General features: G+C 46.6%; 3 protein-coding genes across 4 annotated transcripts in view; 2 read left to right on the top strand and 1 right to left on the bottom strand.

Annotated features, from left to right (window-relative positions):
- Positions 1-656: 656 nt before the first annotated feature.
- Positions 657-5,131, bottom strand: cUnh4orf33 (chromosome Un C4orf33 homolog). Its single transcript, XM_084465553.1, has 6 exons — positions 4,998-5,131; positions 4,560-4,735; positions 4,287-4,347; positions 3,916-3,967; positions 2,713-2,912; positions 657-1,048 (listed from the first exon to the last, which is right to left on the bottom strand). The coding sequence occupies exons 1-6, from the start codon at positions 5,033-5,035 to the stop codon at positions 952-954; spliced, it is 624 nt and encodes a 207-aa protein (XP_084321679.1). The 5' UTR covers positions 5,036-5,131; the 3' UTR covers positions 657-951.
- A 150-nt stretch (positions 5,132-5,281) lies between these two features.
- Positions 5,282-19,853, top strand: sclt1 (sodium channel and clathrin linker 1). 2 transcript variants are annotated; one of them, XM_084466156.1, is made up of 22 exons: positions 5,282-5,471; positions 5,880-5,937; positions 6,045-6,115; positions 6,372-6,436; positions 6,665-6,737; positions 7,280-7,335; positions 8,620-8,758; positions 9,142-9,264; positions 10,146-10,211; positions 10,885-10,955; positions 11,220-11,310; positions 11,714-11,805; positions 12,053-12,230; positions 12,537-12,635; positions 13,447-13,518; positions 15,056-15,130; positions 15,274-15,416; positions 16,622-16,814; positions 17,532-17,728; positions 18,208-18,286; positions 18,835-18,930; positions 19,163-19,853. In XM_084466156.1, the coding sequence occupies exons 2-22, from the start codon at positions 5,904-5,906 to the stop codon at positions 19,223-19,225; spliced, it is 2,076 nt and encodes a 691-aa protein (XP_084322282.1). In that variant the 5' UTR covers positions 5,282-5,471; positions 5,880-5,903; the 3' UTR covers positions 19,226-19,853. The 2 variants fall into 2 exon arrangements, with proteins under 2 accessions (XP_084322282.1, XP_084322281.1); XM_084466155.1 differs by lacking the exons at positions 18,208-18,286; positions 18,835-18,930; positions 19,163-19,853 and having other exon boundaries at positions 5,282-5,446; positions 17,532-17,858.
- A 2,212-nt stretch (positions 19,854-22,065) lies between these two features.
- The window catches only part of LOC311340446 (dynein axonemal heavy chain 6-like), a gene marked incomplete at both ends in the record, with an annotated part of 83,812 nt that continues 83,377 nt past the window's right edge, over positions 22,066-22,500 (top strand). The window contains 1 exon segment of the mRNA XM_084465340.1: positions 22,066-22,361. Within this exon segment, the coding sequence (XP_084321466.1) occupies positions 22,066-22,361 (296 nt within the window).

Below are 22,500 nucleotides of genomic sequence, written 5' to 3' on the forward strand. Positions count from 1 at the left end.
CAAAGGGTAGGAGAGGAGAAAATAAAATGAAATAGAAGTATCTCTGTAGTTTTCTTGTGTTCTCTCGTGCGTCCCGCAGATCAAAGAGCCTCCATTCATTCCTGAGTTGTACATCAAGGACAAAAGAGAAAAAAAACACTCTCGCCAGGTAATAAAAAGACACACAAAGTGTGTCTGTGTACCACATCTTTATTCAAGAGTAGAATTACAAAGATGTTTGCACAGAATATGTCACTTAGTGTGGTGCGGTGTGATCAACAATGAGGTTTCGTGGAGTGATTGTGAATACAATGCGGTTCTGTGCAATAGATCAAGGTAAAAGAGTCACCAATAAAGGCCACGGTTCATTTCTCTCCGAGACGCAGTAGCCGTGGACAGACGAGAGCTGAATGCCAGAGTCAGCCCTCCTCCCCCCCCGCCTCTCCACCCCCCCTCCCCCCTCCCTATCGGCCGCATGAGGTCACAATCCAACGAGGCAATTTAAGGTTATGTCGAATATATTGTGACAGGGTGAGTGAGTGTGTAGATGTGCCGGCATTTGTGTGTACGTGTGCATGTGTGTGGCCTGGTGCATGTGTGTGTGTGTGTGGTGTGTGTGTGTGTGTGTGTGTGTGTGTGTGTGTGTGTGTGTGTGTGTGTGTGAGTGTGTGGTGTGTTGTGGTGTGTGTGTGTGTGTGTGTGTGGCCCGGTGCATGCCATCTAACAACTCTGTGACAAGCTGATAACATATTTCATGTCAGCCCATTTGACATCATTAACTAATAAAGATCGATTGCTCTTTGTTCCCCCGTCAATGACTTTGGTCTTGCTATTGGCCTGCCACTCTGTTGTGGTGTGTGTGTGTGTGTGTGTGTGTGTGTGTGTGTGTGTGTGTGTGTGTGTGTGTCCTTGTGTGGGTGTGTTCGTGTGTGCATGTAAGAAAGAAAAACAAGGGAGAGCGTTTCTCTACAATCAGCACTTTCCTTTCCAGAGATCAGACTCTGGCTGGACCCAGCCTTCTCCCATGATGCTTTGCAGGGAAAAGTCTTGGAAATATTCCAGGAGGTGGCTAGACATCAGGAAGAGAGAATACAAGACAGAGAGGGAGAGAGAGTACAAAACACAGAGGGAGAAAGGGGGAAAGACAGAGAGAGAGAAAGAGAGAGCGAGAGAGAGAGATAGCAGTTAGTGTAATAGAAAATGTAAATCTTCAATCATTACTAAACAAAATCCATAACAAATGTCACGGTATACGTTGAGCAGAATAACATATGGGAAATTATGGAGTATAACTGTAAAACATCCCCAACAGATTTAGGAAAGAAATTACACACACAATCTGAAGACAAATTACTCTCTGAAACAATTCAAAAAAAATCGACACAAAACACAACGTTGAAATAATAGCCGGTGAGGCATGAGGCATCACATCGCTTGCAGTCAGTCGACTGTGTTTTCTTCAGTGCAAGCGAGGAGCTGTCAGTCATAAAGCAGAGCGATTGCGTGAGTCTTCAGGGGGACTATGGTAATAAATGATAGGAGTCACTTGTGGGCTGCAATCTGTCCTGCCACTCCGGAGCAAAGTGCGCAGCAGAGTTATGATACAGCTGTGCAAACTTTCTTTGATGAAAGGCATATGCAGCATATGCGGTCCGTGAGGCGGTATACAATATGCTGCTGCCATCGGAATAGGATTGATCTGTAAGGGAACTAATATATTTGCAAAGAAGCTGGTCCGTTGGAGCTGATGGAGACCGGCAATTGGCAGCATTCAGAAATGTGTTTGTGAAAACGCTCTGTGCGCCTTTGTGCGCCTTTGTGCGCCTAAAACTGTGTGGGAAGTTGGGGAACACATTTTTATTTTGTGTTGAGGATTGGGTTGTGAATTTCACGTATGACAAACCACACTAAGAGCAATTCCCGCCAAATCAACCATTACACAAATCTTAAGAGGTAGGGTAGGCAATTTATTTTTGAAACATTTTTGTCCCATTTGTTCATCAATCATCAATCAATCAATCATTTGATTGGATGGCCTGACTGTCTGTCTACCCACCGGGCTACCCTTGTTACCTCTGTCAGTGCACTCATTGCACATGACCGCTTCAGTCTTCTATAAGGCGAGGCACACCTATTGCTAAAGCAGGCGAGCTAGTCGGGTATTTCAGTGAGTGGCTTTGGAGGGAGGGGTGGGATTCTTTCGGTTGGATACATTCAATATCTAGAGTACTCTAGCTGGTGTCTGCAAATGGAATAACCTAGATTTAACTATATAGTAGTTATTATTATTTTTGGCTGATTATTTTGCAGTGTAAGCAATATGTTAAGAAATAAGAAATTGCATACTTTTACATTTACATTTAGCAGACACTTTTAACCAAAGTGACTTACAGTAAGTACATTTATCAGAAGAAAGATTTTCTGGGTAAGACCACAGATATGTATGCAGTCTTTCCACACTTTCTTTGACATCTTTCCGTGTTCTGGATTGTGTGTCATTTCCTTTATTTTTAGCTCAGAATTTCTTTGTAGTGTTCTTTTAGTTCTGCAAATTGGGTTATTTGTGTAATCATTTTGTAAATTGGTGTCTGTTTTGTTTGCTTTGTGTGCTTTGCACTTCAGGTACCATTTTGTTTCCAAAAAAGAACGCACTCTTAAAAAACCGTACCAACAAAACCTTCCAAAAACAAAATAAAAATCCACAGCCACAAACAAACAGACCAATTAACTCACAAGTTGGGCTTTTGTCCTTCCACAAGGTCTTCGCGGGGGACCGGGTAGAGGGCTTCGTAGGTGCGGCCGTCTCCGGAGCCGTGGATGGCGTAGGAATTCATCTTGTTGACGTTGGGGGGGAAGAAGGCCCAGGGCAGGAGGGCCTCTCCCACCCAGCGGTCCCCTGAGACGCTGGCATTGAACGACAGCGGCAGTTGTTGCTGCACACACACAACGCAAGGGACAAGGATTGGAAAGGAAGGATTGCAAAGGGAAAGGATTGATTTGTTGTTTTTGTTCAAGTTTAATTTTAAAAATATAAAAAAGTTTTTTGTCAAAGAATTTAAAGGATTTTTGGCGCAGAACACAGGAACAATTGGTTGCCATTGTGAAAGGTATTGGTTTCTATCCAAGGGCTCTGAATTAAAAGGAATGTTTTTTTTCCTTTCAACCAATGACAATAAACTTTTTTGGGCCATTGGAAAGCACTTTTCAATTTTCTAATGTGATAGAAAACGAAAAGGCTTACAAGATAGAGAAAAACTAACTGCACACATGAAGGTAAATTGTGTTCATGTTGAGATGTACGTTTTTCTACTAATGTCTAATAACCACAACACAGCGGGAATCATTTTGTCTGCTTATCTATCCGGTGCATTTCCGTAACAAACAGTGAATATATGTTTCACTCAAATTGACAGAAAAGTACACGGTGGAATGAATTGCTGTTGACAACATGCATAACCTTGAACAAAGACTATAGCAACGGAGACTAGGGATGGGTCAGAATATTAGATTATTCGATTATTCGTTCCCGAGGGTCAAAGCCGATTTTTAACATTTGGACCGTTAACATTTTTTCCCATTCAAATAAAATAATTAATGGACGGAATCATGTACAGAAAAACAATATACACAATACACAAGCATAATATTAATATATATGCATACAACACAAACACTGATCACTGTTAAAGTTTGTTTTTTTGCATTTAAGATATTGAGTGATTTCTTGCCGATGATCCATGGCTGCCTTTGTGAATGTCGGCACACATCGAATAATAGATTATTTGCTCATACCACCCACTGATTATTCAACCATGAAAATTTTGAGTTATTCACATCCCTAACGGAGACTAGACTTGAACACTCTAATCAAATGCTGCCTAAATGTAGTTAATGTATGTATGTAACCATGTTTTAATGCAATCACGGCCTGCCCACCTGGAATGCTTGTCCTCTCCCAGACAGCAACAACACCAGGTGCTGTCCATGTCTGAACACAAACAGAATAATGATGGAATAAATTAAATTCATAGTATAGAGATACATGAACATATATTACATGTTGTTGTGGCATTTAGCATTTTCACACACACACACACACACACACACACACACACACACACACACACACACACACACACACACACACACACACACACACACACACACGCGCAAGAGTTTGACTATGCGTGTGTATGTGTGTAACCTCCCATGTGTCGGTCTCTTCCAACACGCTTATCTAACATACAAAATGGGTGTATTGCTTAAGATACAATCCACAATGTTATTTTACGCAAAGTTGTACTTACGGACAGAGTTCTACCTCAAGGTAATTCTCAGTAGTGCTGTCCAGAAAAAAGGCCTCCACCACTGCAATCACAGGATTTAATTTGACCCAGTCAGAATGTTGAATATAATTAGCATTTTCACCTTTTGAAATCGCAAAGCCCAAGATCCTTGAAAACACATTATCGACACTTCTTGAACGCTTGTCTCGAGGACTCTACTCGTTAAAAACAGGAACACGTTGCATCACATCAACCTATGCAGAACAATTCAAGGATTCAATGTTCAACACTCACCTTCATAGTCCCAGAGTGCGGGGAATGGCAGACCAGGGGGTCCAGTAGGGGCATCTGGATCATTAAAGAAGGGACCAGAAACCTTCATCATTAACCCCCCATCTCCAGGAGAGAAGGTGATCTTCACGGGGTCATGTGTTACGGGGATGCTGTCCCACGTGTGTCCAACCAATACACTTAAAAATAAAAGAGGTCCGGTCACAAAATCCATCTTTGCACCAGATCACTTTAACAGACAGGTCAAATGTGCAGTGTCTAGGAATATTGTAAACTATGTGATTCACAATTCAACACACTCAATAGATACTCCCCTGTCCATATCATGCATTGCTCTTTGCACACCATGTTAGGTCATTTGTTATCAAATTAGGTTAAGGACACTTCAAAACAACTGATTGATTGACTTCCTGGTTATAAGATTAGCAACACATCTATTACCTTATTATCCGAGCACTCTGGGATTCTGGTACCAACATTGTCGAAAAATCAAGCCGAAATATTAACGTAACTTAATAATATCTGATATGGAATCGACATTTATATCTGCAACTATTCCCCTCGATAAAAACAAACAAACAGCAGCGCGGAACCATGATTGAGAACCGCGGGGGGGACGAATTCACCTCCGCACAGCTTGACGGTGATTGGTCGAGATTTGTCTGCTTGACGGTGATTGGCGGAGATTTGTTTGCTTGGAAACATTTGGCGGAGAGACGCTGCGACGCACATCAATATTTCACACGTAAATCAGTTTTCTTTTCAAGTCATGTTTATTGAAACTGTTTCCCTGAGGTGTCCCCTGACTTGAACGTGTCGAGCCTTGCGTTTTGCCCGGAACGAGGCTCTGTTTGGAGAGGTTTCCCCCCGGCGTCCTCCGGCCCCGCCTGGTAACGTCCCGTTACTCTAAACCCTGTAAGCTACTTTAAGTTAAAACTTCGTTGTTAAAGCATCGCGAGACTTCCAATAAAGGTTCAACATGTAAACGGTAATGGACTGCATTAATACAGCACGTTTCTAACCAATGGCAGCTGAAAGCGCTTTTCAATGTCGCCTCACATTCACGCACACATTCACACGGTAGCAGCGTCAAGATGTGGTGTCTTGCTCAAGGAAACCTCCACACTCAGCTAGGGGGAGCCGGGGATCGAACCAGCAACCTTCTGGTTACCAGTCAACCCGCTCTACCTCCTGAGCCACATGCCGACACCTGTATTATGTGTTGTTGCCTAAAGCCAAACCCGTGCCTGACTCATGTCTACAGCTTGTTTAGCAGCCGTTTAAGTGACTCTGAATGACACTAACCAAACCACTGTGACACAGATCCCTTCACACTCTCATCGCAGCATGCAAGCCGAAGTTGAATTTTTACGAGATCAAGGTAAGTAAAAGAGCTGCAGGCATCAAGAGCATCAGAGAATCAGAGAATCAGACCGATTCGCTTCGTATGTGTAGAAGTCTGCAATGAACAATGTGTCTGTGTTTCAGTGCAGAGGTTGAACTCTGCACTCAGCAAGTACCAGGATGGCAGCCGCAGTCACAGCACCATGGCAGCTCAGGTAGTGACATCTTTGTTATCTTATCTTATCTTACTTTAAAAGTCTTTGCAGAGCCAGGCTTTCACTTCCAAGCATTAATGTAAGTGTATGTTCCCACAATTTCCAGACACAGCAGTGCTCAAAGTTTAGAGCAAATTATTGCTCTATCTGTGTTTGATTGGATAATTTAGGTTCTCAGGCAACTAAAGACCACTGCTAATGACAAATCTGAAACCATGCCATACAAAATGAACACCTTGTGATGCACATTGGGTAGGCTAGCTGTCATGTGGAGGATCCAAGACCTGCCGAATCCCCTGGCTTTTGGATGTCTGATAGAAGGTACAGTACATTTATATTGTCATATTGCATATTATTAAACACATTCAATACAAGTGTGATGATCACACTGCATCAGTCTGTCGGGTAATTTATTTCACACATCTAACTGTAATGCTTTGTACATTATAGTAATTACTGTTGCTCTCTTTGTATACCTATGCATTTAATATAATCATGTCATTAGAAGGTATTAAAGAAGTCATGTCTGTGCTCCGCTCTGTGTTACAGCATCATGGCTCCTCTGATAGAGGAGTACGACAGACACATGGAAGACATGACTCAGCAATTGCACAGGCACCAGGTAATTTGGAGTATGCATTCATACACCACTTATCACCATTTACATTTACATTCAGGGCATTTAGCAGACACTTTTATCCAAAGCGACTTACAATAAGTACATTTGTCAGAAGAAAGATAAACAATCACTAGGTTAACCCATTCCCCGTAAACATCAAAGATAGCTAGGATAAGATGCTGCACAATGCACAAAGTACTATTTTTAGGTACAAGGACGTACAACATGCAATAAGTGTGTACATTAAGTGCCAGGACGTACAAACATACAATAAGTGCGTCCATGAAATGCCATGACGTACAACATGCAATAAGTGTGTAAACGGGGTGGGCGGTTAAGGAGGGAGGCTATGGAGACTGGGTGAGTCTGAGTCTGGGTGAACTCTGAACAAGTGAGTCTTATCTCGCTACTATTTATGAAGGCCTTTTCGGTTAAGACACTATTTGATACACGCATAAACTCTGATATGTGACACCCACCCACACATACACACACACTAGGTCTGGAGTTTCCATCTCATTTTTAATCATTATTGTCATCAACAGGCACAGATGGCAGACGTAAAGGTCAAGTTGGAGAGGGTCATCAAGGAGAACGAACGGTAGGAATGTATTCTGTGCATTAGACGTTATATAAGTGTTATGTATGTTATATACGCCCAGCTATATAAGTCAAGCCCATTACGTTTCAAAGTATTCACCCAGAAGTACATTCTACACTTAACAAGTGCAAATCTGATGCCAGGGTGGCCATTGATTTGTGTGATTCAATTTACATTGATGTTTCGAGAAGAAAATCCCTCACTTATATTTGTAAGCCTACAGATCTTTTTCCAAATTCAGGTAAAATGTTAAACCTTTACATTTACATTTCCATCATATTCAATTAGCAGCCTTAAGGCTTGACTCTTCCCTAACACGTTTACTTTGATGTGCTCTATCTTGATACACGATTCAGGTCCTGCCGCAGATGAAGAGCTCTTTTTTTTCGTTTTATTGTAATTAACACCTCATCATCACACCACCTAACACAGGCCTACTCAAGCTTCACACCAGATACATGTGGTGTCCCCTAAGATGGTTAATAGATCATAAAAACAGTGTGTCAAATATTTATACATTTTGAATGAGTGCATGTTTACGTATCTCGGCTGCCACAGTCGTGTGTTACAGCAGAACCTCTGGGGGAGGCGACACAAAGCCTGGACCTGGAAACAAAACAGCTTGTTCTGTGTAGTTACGGAGATATTCTACCAAAGAGAAACTAATTTGCAAGTGGGGGATTTTATATTACATTAAATTACATTTACATTAAGGGCATATAGCAGACACTTTTATCCAAAACTTACAATGAGTACATTTGTCAGAAGAAAGAGAAACAACAATATATATTACTGTCGCCGGTAGAGTAAAGATGTTCATAGAACCAAGTGCCATGCACTAACAATCTCTAGGTTAACCCATTCCCTGTATACAACAAATATAGCTAGGATAAGATGCTAAACAAAAGTACTATTTTTAATGCAAGGACATACAACATACATTTGAATACTTGGATGTTTGTACAGTGGCCAGTCTACACGGTGTGGATTTCAAACCTTTACGGACGCTTGTTACGGCACAGTATGTCAGCTCTTCTAGGTCCAGCTGATTTTGGGCCACTGTTGGCCCATTACTTGCATACAGACCCCCGCCGCCTTCAGCAACATGGTTGTTCCAAAGAAATATGAAGTGGAAAACAGGGAACCGGCCTTTCCACTCAGAATTTTGCTCGTTTGATGTGTGAGACTATAGCAGTCCTTACTCCAGTCTCTAGCTGAAGGAGAACTCTGCTGTGTGTTATGTTGGGACCTGGAGCACATGGGTTCTCCCTGCATATCTCCCAGGCTGCATGCTGAACTGCGGGAATCGGTGGAACGCCAGCTTCAAGCCCTGCCAGTGGCTCCAGGCCTGGAGAACAGCGGCTCCATGGAGGAGGAAGGAGTCATCAAGAACCTCCAGGAACAAATGCAGCTCTCTGGGCAGGTCCGTCTCCCCTTTTTATTCTTTCTCTCAACCTTTTTCGCCCCATATCTGTGTCTGACTCCCTCCCTGACTTTCCCTCTATTTCTCCATCGCCTTTCTTTCTCTCTCTCTCTCTCTCCCTTCACTCTTTCTTCCTCTCCCCTTCTGTCCCTTTTTCCCCCCATCTCTATATCGGACTGTCTCTTTCCCTCTATATCTCCATCCTTTCTTTCTATTCACAATCTCTTTTCACTCTTTCTACCTCTTCTCTCTTCGTCTGTCTTTCATACATCTATGTTATCTCCTTTTTGTGTGTGTGTGTGTGTGTGTGTGTGTGTGTGTGTGTGTGTGTGTGTGTGTGTGTGTGTGTGTGTGTGTGTGTGTGTGTGTGTGTGTGTGTGTAGGAGCGCGAGCAGGCCATGGAGCTGTGGCAGACCGCGGTCCAGGAGCTGGACCGTCTCCAACAGCTCTATCAGAGAAGCGTGTCTGAGGGACAGGTCCACGGTTCCCAGCGGCAGCAGCTCAAGGTACGGCCAGCAGCCATACGGCCGGCCTGCACCACCGCTGCACTCTGGTGGTACAGGCCAGCAGCCATACGGCCGGCCTGTACCACTGCTCCACTCGGCGGTGGTGGTACAGTCCAGCAGCCACACGACCGGCCTGTACCACCGCTGCAGTCTAGTACAGTCAAAGCCCATGTTAGGCCACTTCATGCAAGGAATGACAAAATCCTGTCAGCAACAGTAACTCTCCTCTTGGTCTCCTGTTAGTGTTTGGGGTTTAAGGAAAGTGTGGGAGCCCTATCTGTGGGTCTCCTGTGTTCTGTTTGTCCTGTGGTCTTGCAATGCTTGCGGCGCTCTCACTTTGAGTGGTGGGCGTGTTCACCGTGGATTGGGCGCAGACTGAGCTTGGGAGTGATTAATTTCTGTTGAACGCACTTGCCCACAAAAATCAAAGATCTGGCCACTGGTAAGTTTGTGTTCTAACGTGTTGATGAAGAGAAAAAGAAAAATAAAGGATCCATCAAATACAATTAGTGGAACAGAATTATTTTAACAATGCGCGTGGTGTCAGGTGTCTTCTCCCACGTTTACTCCTTCGCTGCTAAGTTGGAATGCCGAGCCGCTACAGATAGTGTGGGGTTTTAGGTTCTGGGTTTGACCCTGACGAAAATTCATGAAAATTATATACTTCATGTTATGATGTGTCGTTCATATTTTTCCATGGAAGAACCCCAACGTCCACAGTCAACCGTTGGGCACCCCATAGCAAGATGCCCAGCTCCTTCCTGCTACTAATGACATCACCATTAGAATCATCGTTGTCGGGCGATGAGAGTAAAAAGGCGTCTGCTAAATGACCAAATGCTAATAGTAATTCATCGGATGCTTTCTCCTCTCTCTTCCAGGACCAGCTTGTCCAATTCCAACAGCACAGCCATAATATCCAAGTGGCCAATCAAAAGCTGGAATCGGTGAGTGATGGTCTATTAAAAGCTCATTAAACGATTGCCCACCAATCAAGCCGGAGACCCATAAATGATCTGTTGTTCAGAGAAAAAGAAGATAAAAAGTGGAAAGCCGGCGCGTCTAATAACTCATTCGGAAATTGTAAGTGAGCCATCGTGTGTTTCTGCCAGCAAGTTTTATTACGGCTTGTTAGTGAATCCTTTATCCAGATATTATTTCTATCACACACTCACACACTGTCTCTTTGAATTCAGCATGACTGCGGGGAAAGGTTAGCGGTTGGATTAACTTAATTTGGAGATTAAGCTATTGCGTCACACACACACACACACAACACTCCCGCCACACACTCGTACGGACACCTGTTTCTGCCTTTCGGAGCATAGACAGAGTCAAGGGGCGTAATACTATATACGTGTGATGCATTGTTAATGAGCCAGCTGTCCCTTTTGACTTTTCATACCAGCTGCCACTTCTCCTCCCTGTGTGTGTAAACAACCGACCATCACGGCCCCAAACTTCCTGCATGCTGGCACAAGACATCAACAAAGTTTAGGAAGGGAGCGTGTGTTTCAGTGTGTTTGTTCACACACACCCGGTTTATCTGTGTGTGTGTGTGTCTGTGTGTGTGAAGTAATGGCTCACCCTCGGTCGCTGTGCCTCTCCTGCCATTCTCAGACGAACCAACAGTTTGTGCGGACGCTGACGGAGCAGAGCACCGAGATGGAGGAGCAGCGCAGCCAGCTGAGGTAATCTGACACCCCCCCCCCCCCCCCCCCCCACCCACCCTCCCACCCACCGACAGATCCATCTTTTGACTCTGAATTGATTACGACGAGAGTCGGAATGGCCTGCTCGCTCCGCCGCCTACTGATTATGCGGCGGACCCGAAATGGCAACCCTATCCCTGCCTATTCAAGAGCTTGTTCGACTGACAATCCCTCTGCTTACAATCCTGCCTGCTCTCATCTGCTCAACGTTTCCTTTGTGTCCCTCATCCCCCCCCCGCGCAGGCAGACCAAAGTTGAGCTGAGGACAGCCACAGCCCGCGTGGAAGAGATGACTAAACTGGTGCAGAACGTCCAAGATCGGCTGCAGAGAAAAGTATTGATGTGTTTTTGTGTGACAAAAGTACCTTCCATTTTCATGAAGCAAAGTCAATTGAAAAATACGGAGAGTCGAAGAGGTGCACACTTGTATGTTGTACGTCTTTGCACTTAAAAATAGTACTTAGCATCGTGTAGCATCTTATCCTAGCTATCTTTTTAGTATACGGGGAATGAAACCTAGTGATTGTTAGTGCTTGGCACTTGGTTCTATGAACATCTTTACTGTACCGACAGAGATATATTGTTGTTTCTCTTTCTTCTAACGAATGAACTCAATGTAAGTCGCTTTGGATAAAAGTGTCTGCTAAATTCCCTGAATATAAGTCAAATTGAGTGAGTGTGTTTAATTGTGTGAGTGTGTGTTTAATTGTTGTGCATTTAATTGTGTGCGCTCGTAGGAAGAAGAGGCCCGTGACGCTCAGGGACGAGAGGACGCCGCAGAGAAGAGACTCCTGCAGCTCCAGTCAGCCCTGAGTCAGCTGGAGGCCAGGTGAACACACACACACACACACACACACACACACACACACACACACACACACACACACACACACACACACACACACACACACACACACACACACACACACACACACACACACACACACACACACACACCGAACAAACACGGGCCGCTTTTGACCCATTTCCCCCGACAACTATCCCCCTGTGCGCTCTGCAACGTCTCTCTGTGTACTCTCCCTCCCCTCTCCTCCCTCTCTCCCCCCGGGCGCCAGGCTGAAGGCCGCGTCCCAGGAGGCGGAGGCGGTGCGCAGGGAGCAGGCGGTGTGGGAGAGACAGGTGGGGGAGCTCCAGGGCCGCTGCGCCTCCCTGGAGGAGGAGCGCTACGACGTTTTGGCCAAAGTGCGCGAAAGCGTTCAGCTCGCCGAGGAGGCCTCGCTGCAGAAGGAGCAGGTGAGGAGGGGCCCCCCTTTTTACTCTCTCTCTCCCCCTCCCCCGCTCTCTCTTTATCCCCTCCTTTACCTTATTGTTTCTACAAATTCCCCCGGTTTCCGAAATAATCTTTGTGTCGGTGGCCGTTTGGCTCCACTGCGTGTGTGTGTGTGTGTGTGTGTGTGTGTGTGTGTGTGTGTGTGTGTGTGTGTGTGTGTGTGTGTGTGTGTGTGTGTGTGTGTGTGTGTGTGTGTGTGTGTGTGTGTGTGTGTGTGTGTGTGTGTGTGTGTGTGTGTGTGTGTGTGTGTGTGTGTGTGTGTGTCCTAGGCTCTCTTGAGGGAGAAGCAGAAGGTGGAGGAGCTGGAGAAAACAAAGGAAGCCATTAAGCAGCTGATTCAGGATGCAGCCGTGCGCACCAGAAAGGAGGTGGGCAGGATGAGGATGGGGGTGGCTGGGTCCACGCAGGGCCTCTGTATCCACACGCACCGAGCAATTACTTCTTCGGAGTCGGCTTAGCCTCCTTTTATTTGTTTTTTTTTTGTTTAACACTCGCGCTCTGCTGGTGTATTATTATAATAAGTGCACTGCCACTTATCTTGTGTTTTTTTTCTCCTATTTTAAAAAAGAAACAGCAGCACATTAATGCCTCCAGGCCCAACTATACGCACTGTTTTTCTCAACACCGGATCGCTGCAGGCTGAGACAAAGTGTTAAAAGTTCTATTAATTGTCAGTTTTACTTATCGTGTTCGGGTGACGCGCCGCTTCACTCCCGGCTAAAGTTGGTTGGTGGGGGGGGGGGTCGCAGGGGAGAGAGAGGAGGGTTTGCCACCAGACATACGGAGGGATGCAGACTTTCCGACCGCCACATTGTGTGCCCGCGGACTCGCTGAACTTTTTCTATTTCTTATTTATTTAATGTGGCATAAATTGCAAGAGGAAAAACAGTCTGACGCTGCGGACGCGGACTGAATCAACAGCTTCTAGCTAGTTCATCAAATCAGTACCACCACATGAGATCATTAAAAACTCCACCTGTGTACACACAGGTAACACAAGAAGGTTATTGTTTCTGCCTTTCGTCGACAGTACTCATTGCTTAAACATAAGAACAGCTGTCCGACTAACGCCGGTAAACAACAACGTTTCAGTTCTCTGGCCCCACAGCTGCCACCGAGTCAAATATCCTGTGTGTTGTTGCACCGGTTATTTACTTCTCTTGTCTTTTGGTTTGTCAGGTGGAGAACGTGCGCAAGCAGTGCAACGTTCAGATCCAGCGCATGGCCGAGGAGCTGTCCGCCCTGCAGCTGGTGAGGCCCCCCCCCCGTGCCTACGTGTCGCGTCGTCACCGGCGTTCGCTCCTGTCCACGCTGAAACGTGCCTCACCCCACAGATTCCCACAGAATGCTCTTCTGTTTTTGGGGGCGTAGCTGACCGAGGGGGGGTCTGGGTTGGGGCGGGGTGCATGTCAGAAGGAACAGCCATGCTTCTAAAAAGGGGTGATATTACGCCACTAGGTGTGAGTGTGATTAGCCATTATAAGCCGTTTGAAAGTGTGCCGTTTCCTGTGCTTTAGTGACATCACTAGTGGGCATGTCCACCTAGATGTACACTGGATCAGGTCAGTCTACCAGCCCACCCAGTGGACTATGGCAAATGTGCTTATCTATCCATCATACATCTAGGTGGACACGCCCACTAGTGATGTCACTAGGGCACAGGGAAAGGCAGATTTGTAACTTGTAATGGCTAATCACTCTCACGGCTGGTGGCGTGATATCAGCCCTTTCAATTAATTATTAAATAACACCCCATATGAAGTGCTCCAGTGCAAGTACTGACCTATCAAGACCAAATCGTTTGGTCTTGATAGATCAGTGCAATCTGTAACTTTTAGTATTGCTTCAGAGGCAGTCATAAAATATTCCCGCCGGAGTATAAAGAGATTCAAATAAAATTACTCTCAGTGGTATTAATGCGGGCTTGTTGGCAACATTGTTAAGCAAGTATTGAAGTCGTATTGTTATGTTGGACTCGACTTGAATGTGCATGATTTGTTACATTTCTGACTACCCCACAGACCTGCGTTTTGGTCCCAGTCCTTTCCTGATGAAGGTGTTTAACGCACCTGACGATCCAATGTTTCTTAAGAAACCGGTAGATAGAGCTCTTCCGATTGCCACAGTGTATTTCACACTGATTCTAACGTTAACTTGTAGCCATCCTTACCAGCTAGCCTCTGTACATGTTTGCTTACAACACATCAGAAGACGTGGGTGTCTGAGATTGACAGCGGTGTGTTAACAACGTAGACGGGCAGACTTATCAGAGTTCACGTGAATGCATCAGTTTTGGACAGAATCGTGCAGTGGAGTTCACACAGGATTGATTTTGCTCAGGAACCCGGCCAGCCGTCATCTCCGCGGGGACAAGCCAACAACAATCCTTCCTCCCTCGCATGATCATATTTTGATTGAAAGTGCACGGGGGGGAGGAGGGGGGGTGGGGGGGGGCGCTCGCGCTCGCAGACGGCTCCGCTGCCAACGTGTTCACGAGAGAGAGGGTGAGCGGGTGCAAGGTGGGGCTGAGCGAATCAATGTGATGCGCGCAGCTCCACAATGAAATACGATTTTACCCATTTTAAATAGTAAAACAAAGGAGAGAAAATCAATACGTGGCAGTCAGTGATGCAACTGTGGATGACTACCACAAATAAATCCATGTGTGGGAAATGCTGTGGTACTGTTCTTCCTCTGTGCGCCTCCTATTCCACAATGATGCCCTTTGAACCACCCGTCTCTCCTTTGTCTCCTCTACCACCACCACCCCCACCCTCCCTGCCGGCAGGAGTGTGCTGACAAAGAGTCGCAGATGGAGCGAGCCCTACGGGAGCGCAAGGCGGTGGAGGAAGAGCTGGAGAAGGTGAGGAAGTGGAGACAGGAGGAGTCGATTGGGACTTAACAAACACCGCCGAGTGGTGGATTCGGTTGTGGATGTTTTATTCATATTGACTTGATTTCTTTTTAATTTCAAACGTTTATTTATTCCCCCCTCCTCCCCGGTAGGTGTATAAGGAGGGCCGGGCGGAGCCAGAGTTCAGGAAGATAGATGCGCTCCACCAGCGGTGTCTAGACGCAGACAGGATGAGGGACGATGTGACCATCACTCTGCAGAGCACTCAGAATAAACTCAAAAAGTTGGACATGGAGTGAGTTGCATCTTACTCCCGGGGTGTGTGTGGGGAGACTGGAGTGGAATATCTATTATGCCTTTGGGTTCTTTTTTTTTCTCTTCCTTTGGTTGCTATTCACGGCTTTCATTGCGGAGCAGCGTGAAGGTCCTTGATCTCCAGTTACCGACTTTCTTATGCTCAATGACTTTCTCAGTGTTCCTGAAAACCTGCCCTTGCCGTTTCGCCGTTATTTCCTCGGTCGTGAGTTCGTTTAAAGGATTGACTCTTTCAAATTAAGACGTGTTACCTGCCAACACATCGCCGGCTCACCACAATTGCACGCGCCGCAGACCGCCGGTAAACCATTTCGCTTTTGTTAATATCAAATTTCCTGCCTGAGCTTTCATTCTTTTTCCAAATAATATAATGTGCCGCTCCCTGTACCTTGAAAAGGCCCCCTACCAAAGTATCAAGGGGAGACGGCAACGGGTCAATGCCTGCAGTGGAGCGAGACGCCAGCATGCAAACAACAACAACTGTTTTCTCTCTGTGGGGCGCTGTGTGTGTGCACACACACAGCTTTCTTTTTCTTCATCTCTCTCTCCATTCATTCGTCAGCCCCTCCATCTATGTGACGGTCAAGTCAATTCAATTTTATAAGTATAGCCTTTAATCACAGGTCCAGTCCCAGTTTATGACCCCCCCCCCCCCTCTGACCCTAGCTCCTCCAGAGGGCCAGAAAAAACTCCCTTAATTAGCAAAGACAAAATCTTGAGAAGGAACGCAGAGTGGGGGATCCCTCCTTCCAGGGATGGTCAGGAGTGCAATGGGGGCCATAGCAACATACATACAAGCAAAATATTTTATATATATCGGTGATGGGGTGCTGGCCGGTTAACCGACAGTAAGGACAGTTGTAGTCACTGCGATAGGCCAGGTATCCAGTCACCGCAACATGCTAGAACAGACAAACAGATTAATTGGAAGGGAAAAGTGCATATGGTCCGTTATCTTTATCAACAACCAAATATTCTGGTGGCATGTTAAGACCGTACAGAAGAGCAAATCCTCAAGTGGTATTTGGAAGTTTAAGTTGGGGTCCGAGAGAGAGAGGAAGGATCTCTTCTCATCTCGTCCTGGCTCTATAAAGTCAAAGTTTCTAAAGCTGTCTTCCTCTCCTCCTTTGCCTCCCAACCCTCTCCTGTATTCACCTGTCGTCGTCGTCGTCCTTGTCCGGACAGGTACGGCGAGGAGCTGGCCCGTGGCCAGGAGGAGGTGCGGCGGCTGCAGGGCGCGCTGGCCGGCGCGCGGGACGAGTGCGTGGGCATCAGCGAGGAGCGGCTGCAGCTGCAGCAGGAGAACCTGCAGCTCCGCCGGGAGATGGACGAGCAGCGCAAGGCCAACCTGCTGGTGCAGAAAAAAGCCAAGCAACAGGTACGCAGTGGCGGGGCGGTAGATGGATGAGCACAGGAGGGCACCGCCCAGCACGGGTCTATTAACGAGGCTGAGGGAGGGAGGCAGAAAGGGGGGGAGAGAAAGGGGAGGACAGTGAAGAACGGCAGGGAGGCAGGTCCTGCAGGGAACGAGGATAGAGTAAACATCGTGTTGTGAGCTAGAGGAGTATCGTGTTGTGAGCTAGAGGAGGCCACCGACTGGTAGGGCTGGAGGTGGAAGAGGCGCCAGGCTGGTACAGAGCACAGAGTGGAGTTGGATTGGATGTGGATACACATCCAAGAAATGATTAGATCCGTCGGTATGTGCTTTACATAGCACCCCCGTCAAAATATAGAACGCTGTAATATGTTGCTGTTAATCTTTAAAATAGTTTCTTCCAAGTGTGCAATTAGCGTTGTGGATTAACACAGAAGAATACGTGTGTTTCATTTTTGTGCAAAGAACAATTCTGTGTTGTTGCTTTTTGCCACGTAATTAGCTTAGCTCATTACCTTTTTAAAGTTAATTAAACTTGGCTCTGCCTTGACATTTCCCATACTGCCCCGTTCATCTATCACGCCCTTATCTCTCCCTGGCTCTCTCACTCTCTCACTCTCGCTCTGTCTATGTCTCTCGCTCTGTCTGTGTTTCGCTCGCTGTCTTTCTCTGTCCGTCTCTCTGTCTGTCTGTCACTGACTGACTGCCCTCCCTCCTCAGGTGTCCCAGATGGAGCAGGAGTACAGCCTGAAGGAGCTGGGCCTGGACGCCCGCGTGCTCCAGCTGGAGGCCAGCAGCCGCAGCTCCAGTGACGACCTGACGCGCCTCCTCACGGCCCAGCAGCGCAGCGCTCAGCGCTGGAAGGAGGAGGCCAAGAAGCTGGCGCAGGCCTTCGAGGCGAACATCGCCAGCCTGCGGTACGACCAGGCTGGGAGTGGAGAGGCTAAGAAACAATCATCTCCGTGGATGTTCCTACCCCCGTCCCCCGCCTCCTAAGGCTCTTTGAAAGACCGGCCCAGAGTGGGGAGCACACTACAAAACCCTCACTTTGGCAGCTCCATTGCACCATCCAAGGATCACATCAAACGTTTAAAGATGCTTTTTACCCCTGAATAATGAATCACAGTCTAGACGGTTGCTTTGGTCGAGCAACAACAACTGTACAAGTGTGGATAGAAGTTGAATGTTTGATTTTAGGTTGAGTTTTATTTCCTATATTTAGTGTTTTCTATTGACACCGGGAAGCCGGCGAGCGGGCTATATAGCTCGGCAGCGGCGAGCAGGGCTGTAACGGAGAAATCTGTCGCTTGCCACCGCCGGGCCTCTGCATCGCACTTACCGACAGCTCTGATGTGAAATAGCTGTTCCCTCTCTCGTATGTTCCCGACTCCTCCAGGGCTGACCTGGGTCGACACAAGCAGCGCACTCAAGAGCTGGAGATCCAGCTGGACGCTGACCACCAGACCATCGCAGAGGTCAGTGTAAGGGTTAGGGCACGCATAGGTACACACGCACGCACAGGTGTACACATACTGTTCATACACGCACACACACACACACACCCACAGGTACACACTGACAAGCACACACACACGGATAGTTACACACACGCACGCACAAACGCATAGGTACACATGCACGCACACATACACAAACATATAGGTCCACATGCATAGGTACTGGAACATAGGTACTGGAACATAGGTACACACACAGAAGTATAGGAACACACGCTTAGGTACACACGCGCGCATAGATTTGCACACACACGGATAGGTACACACACAAGTGCTGCTGGAGTGTTTTAAATCTGTTTGCGGGCACAAGAAGATCTGGATTGGGTTTGGAATAGGAATATTCCTGCCCTTTAAAAATCAAGTGTTTTGATTCGGTGTGTGTGTGTGTGTGTGTGTGTGTGTGTGTGTGTGTGTGTGTGTGTGTGTGTGTGTGTGTGTGTGTGTGTGTGTGTGTGTGTGTGTGTGTGTGTGTGTGTGTGTGTGTGTGTGTGTGTGTGTGCCCACAGTACGAGAGACAGCTGGCAGAGTACCAGGAAAAAAGTGTCCGTCTGCAGAGGCGGCTGACACAGGCGGAGCAGAGGGCGACCGTAGCTACCCAGCAGGTACGGGTTGACCCATGTGGAATACCGTACGAAAACAAGGGTGACTCTAACCTTTTACAGCGCATATCATTAGGATAATATGGGAACTAACGACTCGGGTTGCCCACAATGTGTCTGTGTGCAACCGCCTTTTGTTGAAAAAAAAATGAAAAGATCTTCAGTTCGGTTGATGCATTTTAATGATGACCATTAAAAACCACAAGGGTCCATTTTGTCTGCTTTTATCTCGCAGCTGAGCCTGCTCACATCACAGAGGATCAAGACTTCAGCCATTTCAGATCTGGAGGCCGTATGATATCGACTCACGGAGAAGAAGAAGGAAAAGAGAGAAACCGTTTTTACTGTTTCGTCAACATGCCCTATTTATTGTTATTTTGTATCGCAGCAAGTTGTCGCAGCATGTTTCAAATTCAGTTGATTAATGACTTTATAAAATACTGTTGCCATTTTTCCATTTTCTTCCCTGAAGCTTGTTGCTATCACAATATCACAATGTCATAATAAATACACTTAAGCAGCACATTTTCTAACACACCTGGGGGAAAAAAAGGTGATTGATTTAATAATAATAATTGTCATCATGATAACACTGTCTTGTCTCGTTTGTCACACGTGTGGAAGTGAGAAACCATCTGTTCATCTCTGGTCGTCTACAGAAGCGATTCCAAGCCTTAAACGTGATAAACAAATTAAAAAGTTGTTCTGAAATTTTAAATAGTAGAATTCGTACGGCAATTAGCCTTTGTTGCCACCTAGTTCATAATATGCAACTTAAGCACTGTAAAGCACGTGTCTTTGCTCTACTTCTGTTTATTCAAGTCTCAGGTTACTTTTTTTGTGTTTCTCTTATATATTGTATTATTGTATATTATTTTTTTTTGAAGGGAGCCTGAGACTCAAGCATGTCATTCTTGTTACTTTAATTGTTGTGAATATGACGAATAAACCAATTTGATAAGCAGCCACATCCTTGTGTTTAAAAATGATGCATCTTCAAATGATGCAGTAAAATCGACAGCAGGTCCTCCACATTTTCTATGAACCTGCCTTAACCCTTGGAACAAAAAAGGCCGGGAACCCCTGGTCTAGAGTAAGGTGACCAGATTTCTGAGACAAAATCCGGGGCCATTTTGGGTTCTGCGGTGTAAAAACCTCCAAACATAGTTTTTTTTGTCATAGAAAAACGAAAACGGGGACACTGTTCGGGTTTGCGGGCTTAGAAAACGGGGACTGTCCCCGGAAACCGGGGACGTCTGGTCACCCTGGTCTAGAGTCGTCATTGTTTGGTCACGTGACTTGCTCCTGATCCTGTTGCTTAGTAACCGTAAACTAAAGTTAACGCGCCAGGTGACAACCACCCACCATCGGCTCCTCTCGGCAGGGGTTTAGCACCGCAAGTTTGAACAGAAAACCAACTCCTTTTGCCTGTAAGTTGTATATTGTGGAAATTGTGATAAAATAAGTGAATAGACAATTTCTCACGTCGACAACGCAACGGCGTGTCGTTTATTAATTCATTCAAAAACCGTTAAAACTAAACACGGCGCCGACCGGCTGATGTGTCGATCTTAAAGCGACAGCGTCCCTATAACACGGAACGACACAGTACTTTGATGTGTCGATCTTAAAGCGACAGTGTCCCTATAACACGGAACGACACAGTACTTTGATGTGTCGATCTTAAAGCGACAGCGTCCCTATAACACAGAAATATTTGGTGCGTTGATTACATTGATGTGTCGTGAGCAATGCACTTCAGGTCGTAACATAACTCAGAATACAGAACACACTTACAACCTGCATAGTTGAGTAAGCGAAAACATGTCAATAACACAGTATGGTGAATTATGTCTATCCACAAAGTCCACCACAAAATATCCATAAGGAAGCCATGTCTTCGGCCAGCCGCGGCGGACCGCAGCAGCATGGCGATCCGGCCAAGAGTGGCCGAGACCCGGCTGGAGGTAGGCAGGATGCACGCAGCCCCTGGAACCAGTGGTTACATCCTTCTATTAACTGGTTTAAGTGGCAAATCAGAGATATTATATGATTTGTGTTTATGGATTTTAGGGATAATGTACACAGAGAAGCTTCCCGAGCTCCAACCCACCAGATGTTCACCAAAGCCAGGGACCAACGTCAAAGACAAGCAGGTGTGACCCATCGATCCACTAAGGGAGATATAATTTGTGATCATGTTACTGAGCCGGCTTTAGCCCAAGTCAGTCAAAAGTGTGGCCTAAAGTTGCAAATTTCTTGTGGTTCAGGAGGTAGAGCGGGTCGGCTGGTAACCGGAAGGTTGCTAGTTCGACCCCTGGCTCGAGTGTCGAGGTGTCCCTTAGCCAGACACCTCACCCTGACTGCTCCTGACGAGCTGGCTGTCGCCCTGCGTGGCTGACTCCGCCGTCGGTGTGTGAATGTGTGCATGAATGGGTGAATTTGAGGCACTATTGTATTGAGTGGCCACTGGTGAGAAAAGCGCTGTATAAAATGCAATGTCTGTTTACCATTCCTTGTTGGATGTCGTTCTTCACCCCCGATGTAGACGGCGTTGAAGAACCAGCTCCGCCTTCTCCACACACAGCCCGGCCGTGTGTGGAGACCGGCCCGCCACGGGATGCTCCTCCCGGGATGGGACACGGTGCCGTCGCTCTCCTCCTCCTCCTCCTCCTCCTCCTTTCATCAGCACGCACGGCGGGAGGAAGGACTCCCAAAGCGAGCGAATGATGCAAATACTTTACCGGAGCTACCGGCACATGTCAAGGAGAAGAGGGTAAGTGTTCACTGTGGAAGTACTACTATGGCGCCACGGAGACCATTATAACGAGGCCTCTGGGATTGAATAGAAAAAAACCACAAAAACACATTCAATCAGACTGTGCTACCTTTTATAATTCATCAATTAAACGGGAAGCTGGTGTCTCTGCCGGGGCCACTTCCTGCACTCGGAATCAATATTAACAAAACAACCGCTCTAGGCCCTACTGTATTCCAATTATTGGAATATCGAGATGCCCGCGCAATTGAACTAAACCCATCCCTTGTATTTTATGTTCCTCTCAGGAGAGACAGAAACCAATCCCGTTGGATGATCTGTCCCTCCCTCTCTCTCTCTCGCCGCTCCCGAAGGCCCAGATGGTGCAGAGCGGCGCTGCGTCTACCCCCTGTCCGCCCAACCAGCCGCCCGCCTCCAAGAGAACCAGGAGGCAGTCCCTCTCCAGCCTCTCCCGGGGCTCCTCCGCCGCCAGGCCCTCGCCTGCCGAGAGGCGGCCACGCTTTGGCGGTGTGGGGGCCGCGGTGGTGGGCGACGCGGTCATCCTCAGCCCCCCCGACATCGTCAGACTCATCCGGAGCAACCCGAACGCCGGCTTCCTCTACATGACGTCGGCCGTGCCCAGGTCCTCCATCGACTACGACCCTTTTTATCTGAAGTAGGTCCGACCGATGTCAAAATCGCTAAAATCATAACGCTTAATTAACGCTGGTAACTCTTAATACAACACATTTTCAATAATGAACCATTAATACACATTTGTTAATGTAGTATTAAGCATTAACTTACAGTTAACA

The sequence above is a fragment of the Micromesistius poutassou genome, assembly GCF_964030765.1.
Source record: "Micromesistius poutassou genome assembly, chromosome: 3".
In the NCBI taxonomy this organism is placed as follows: Eukaryota; Metazoa; Chordata; class Actinopteri; order Gadiformes; family Gadidae; genus Micromesistius; species Micromesistius poutassou.

Bases quoted from the DNA above. Each gene is read 5' to 3' on its own strand.
- sclt1 (XM_084466156.1), top strand. From the start codon at position 5,904: ATGCAAGCCGAAGTTGAATTTTTACGAGATCAAG. The intron at 7,336-8,619 runs GTAGGAATGTAT...CATATCTCCCAG, and splicing joins GTCATCAAGGAGAACGAACG to GCTGCATGCTGAACTGCGGG. The intron at 18,287-18,834 runs GTCAGTGTAAGG...GTGTGCCCACAG, and splicing joins ACCACCAGACCATCGCAGAG to TACGAGAGACAGCTGGCAGA.
- cUnh4orf33 (XM_084465553.1), bottom strand. From the start codon at position 5,035: ATGTTGGTACCAGAATCCCAGAGTGCTCGGATAATAAG. The intron at 3,968-4,286 runs GTAAGTACAACT...GTTTGTGTTCAG, and splicing joins CTTGAGGTAGAACTCTGTCC to ACATGGACAGCACCTGGTGT. The intron at 1,049-2,712 runs GTGAGTTAATTG...CCTGATGTCTAG, and splicing joins GAAGGACAAAAGCCCAACTT to CCACCTCCTGGAATATTTCC.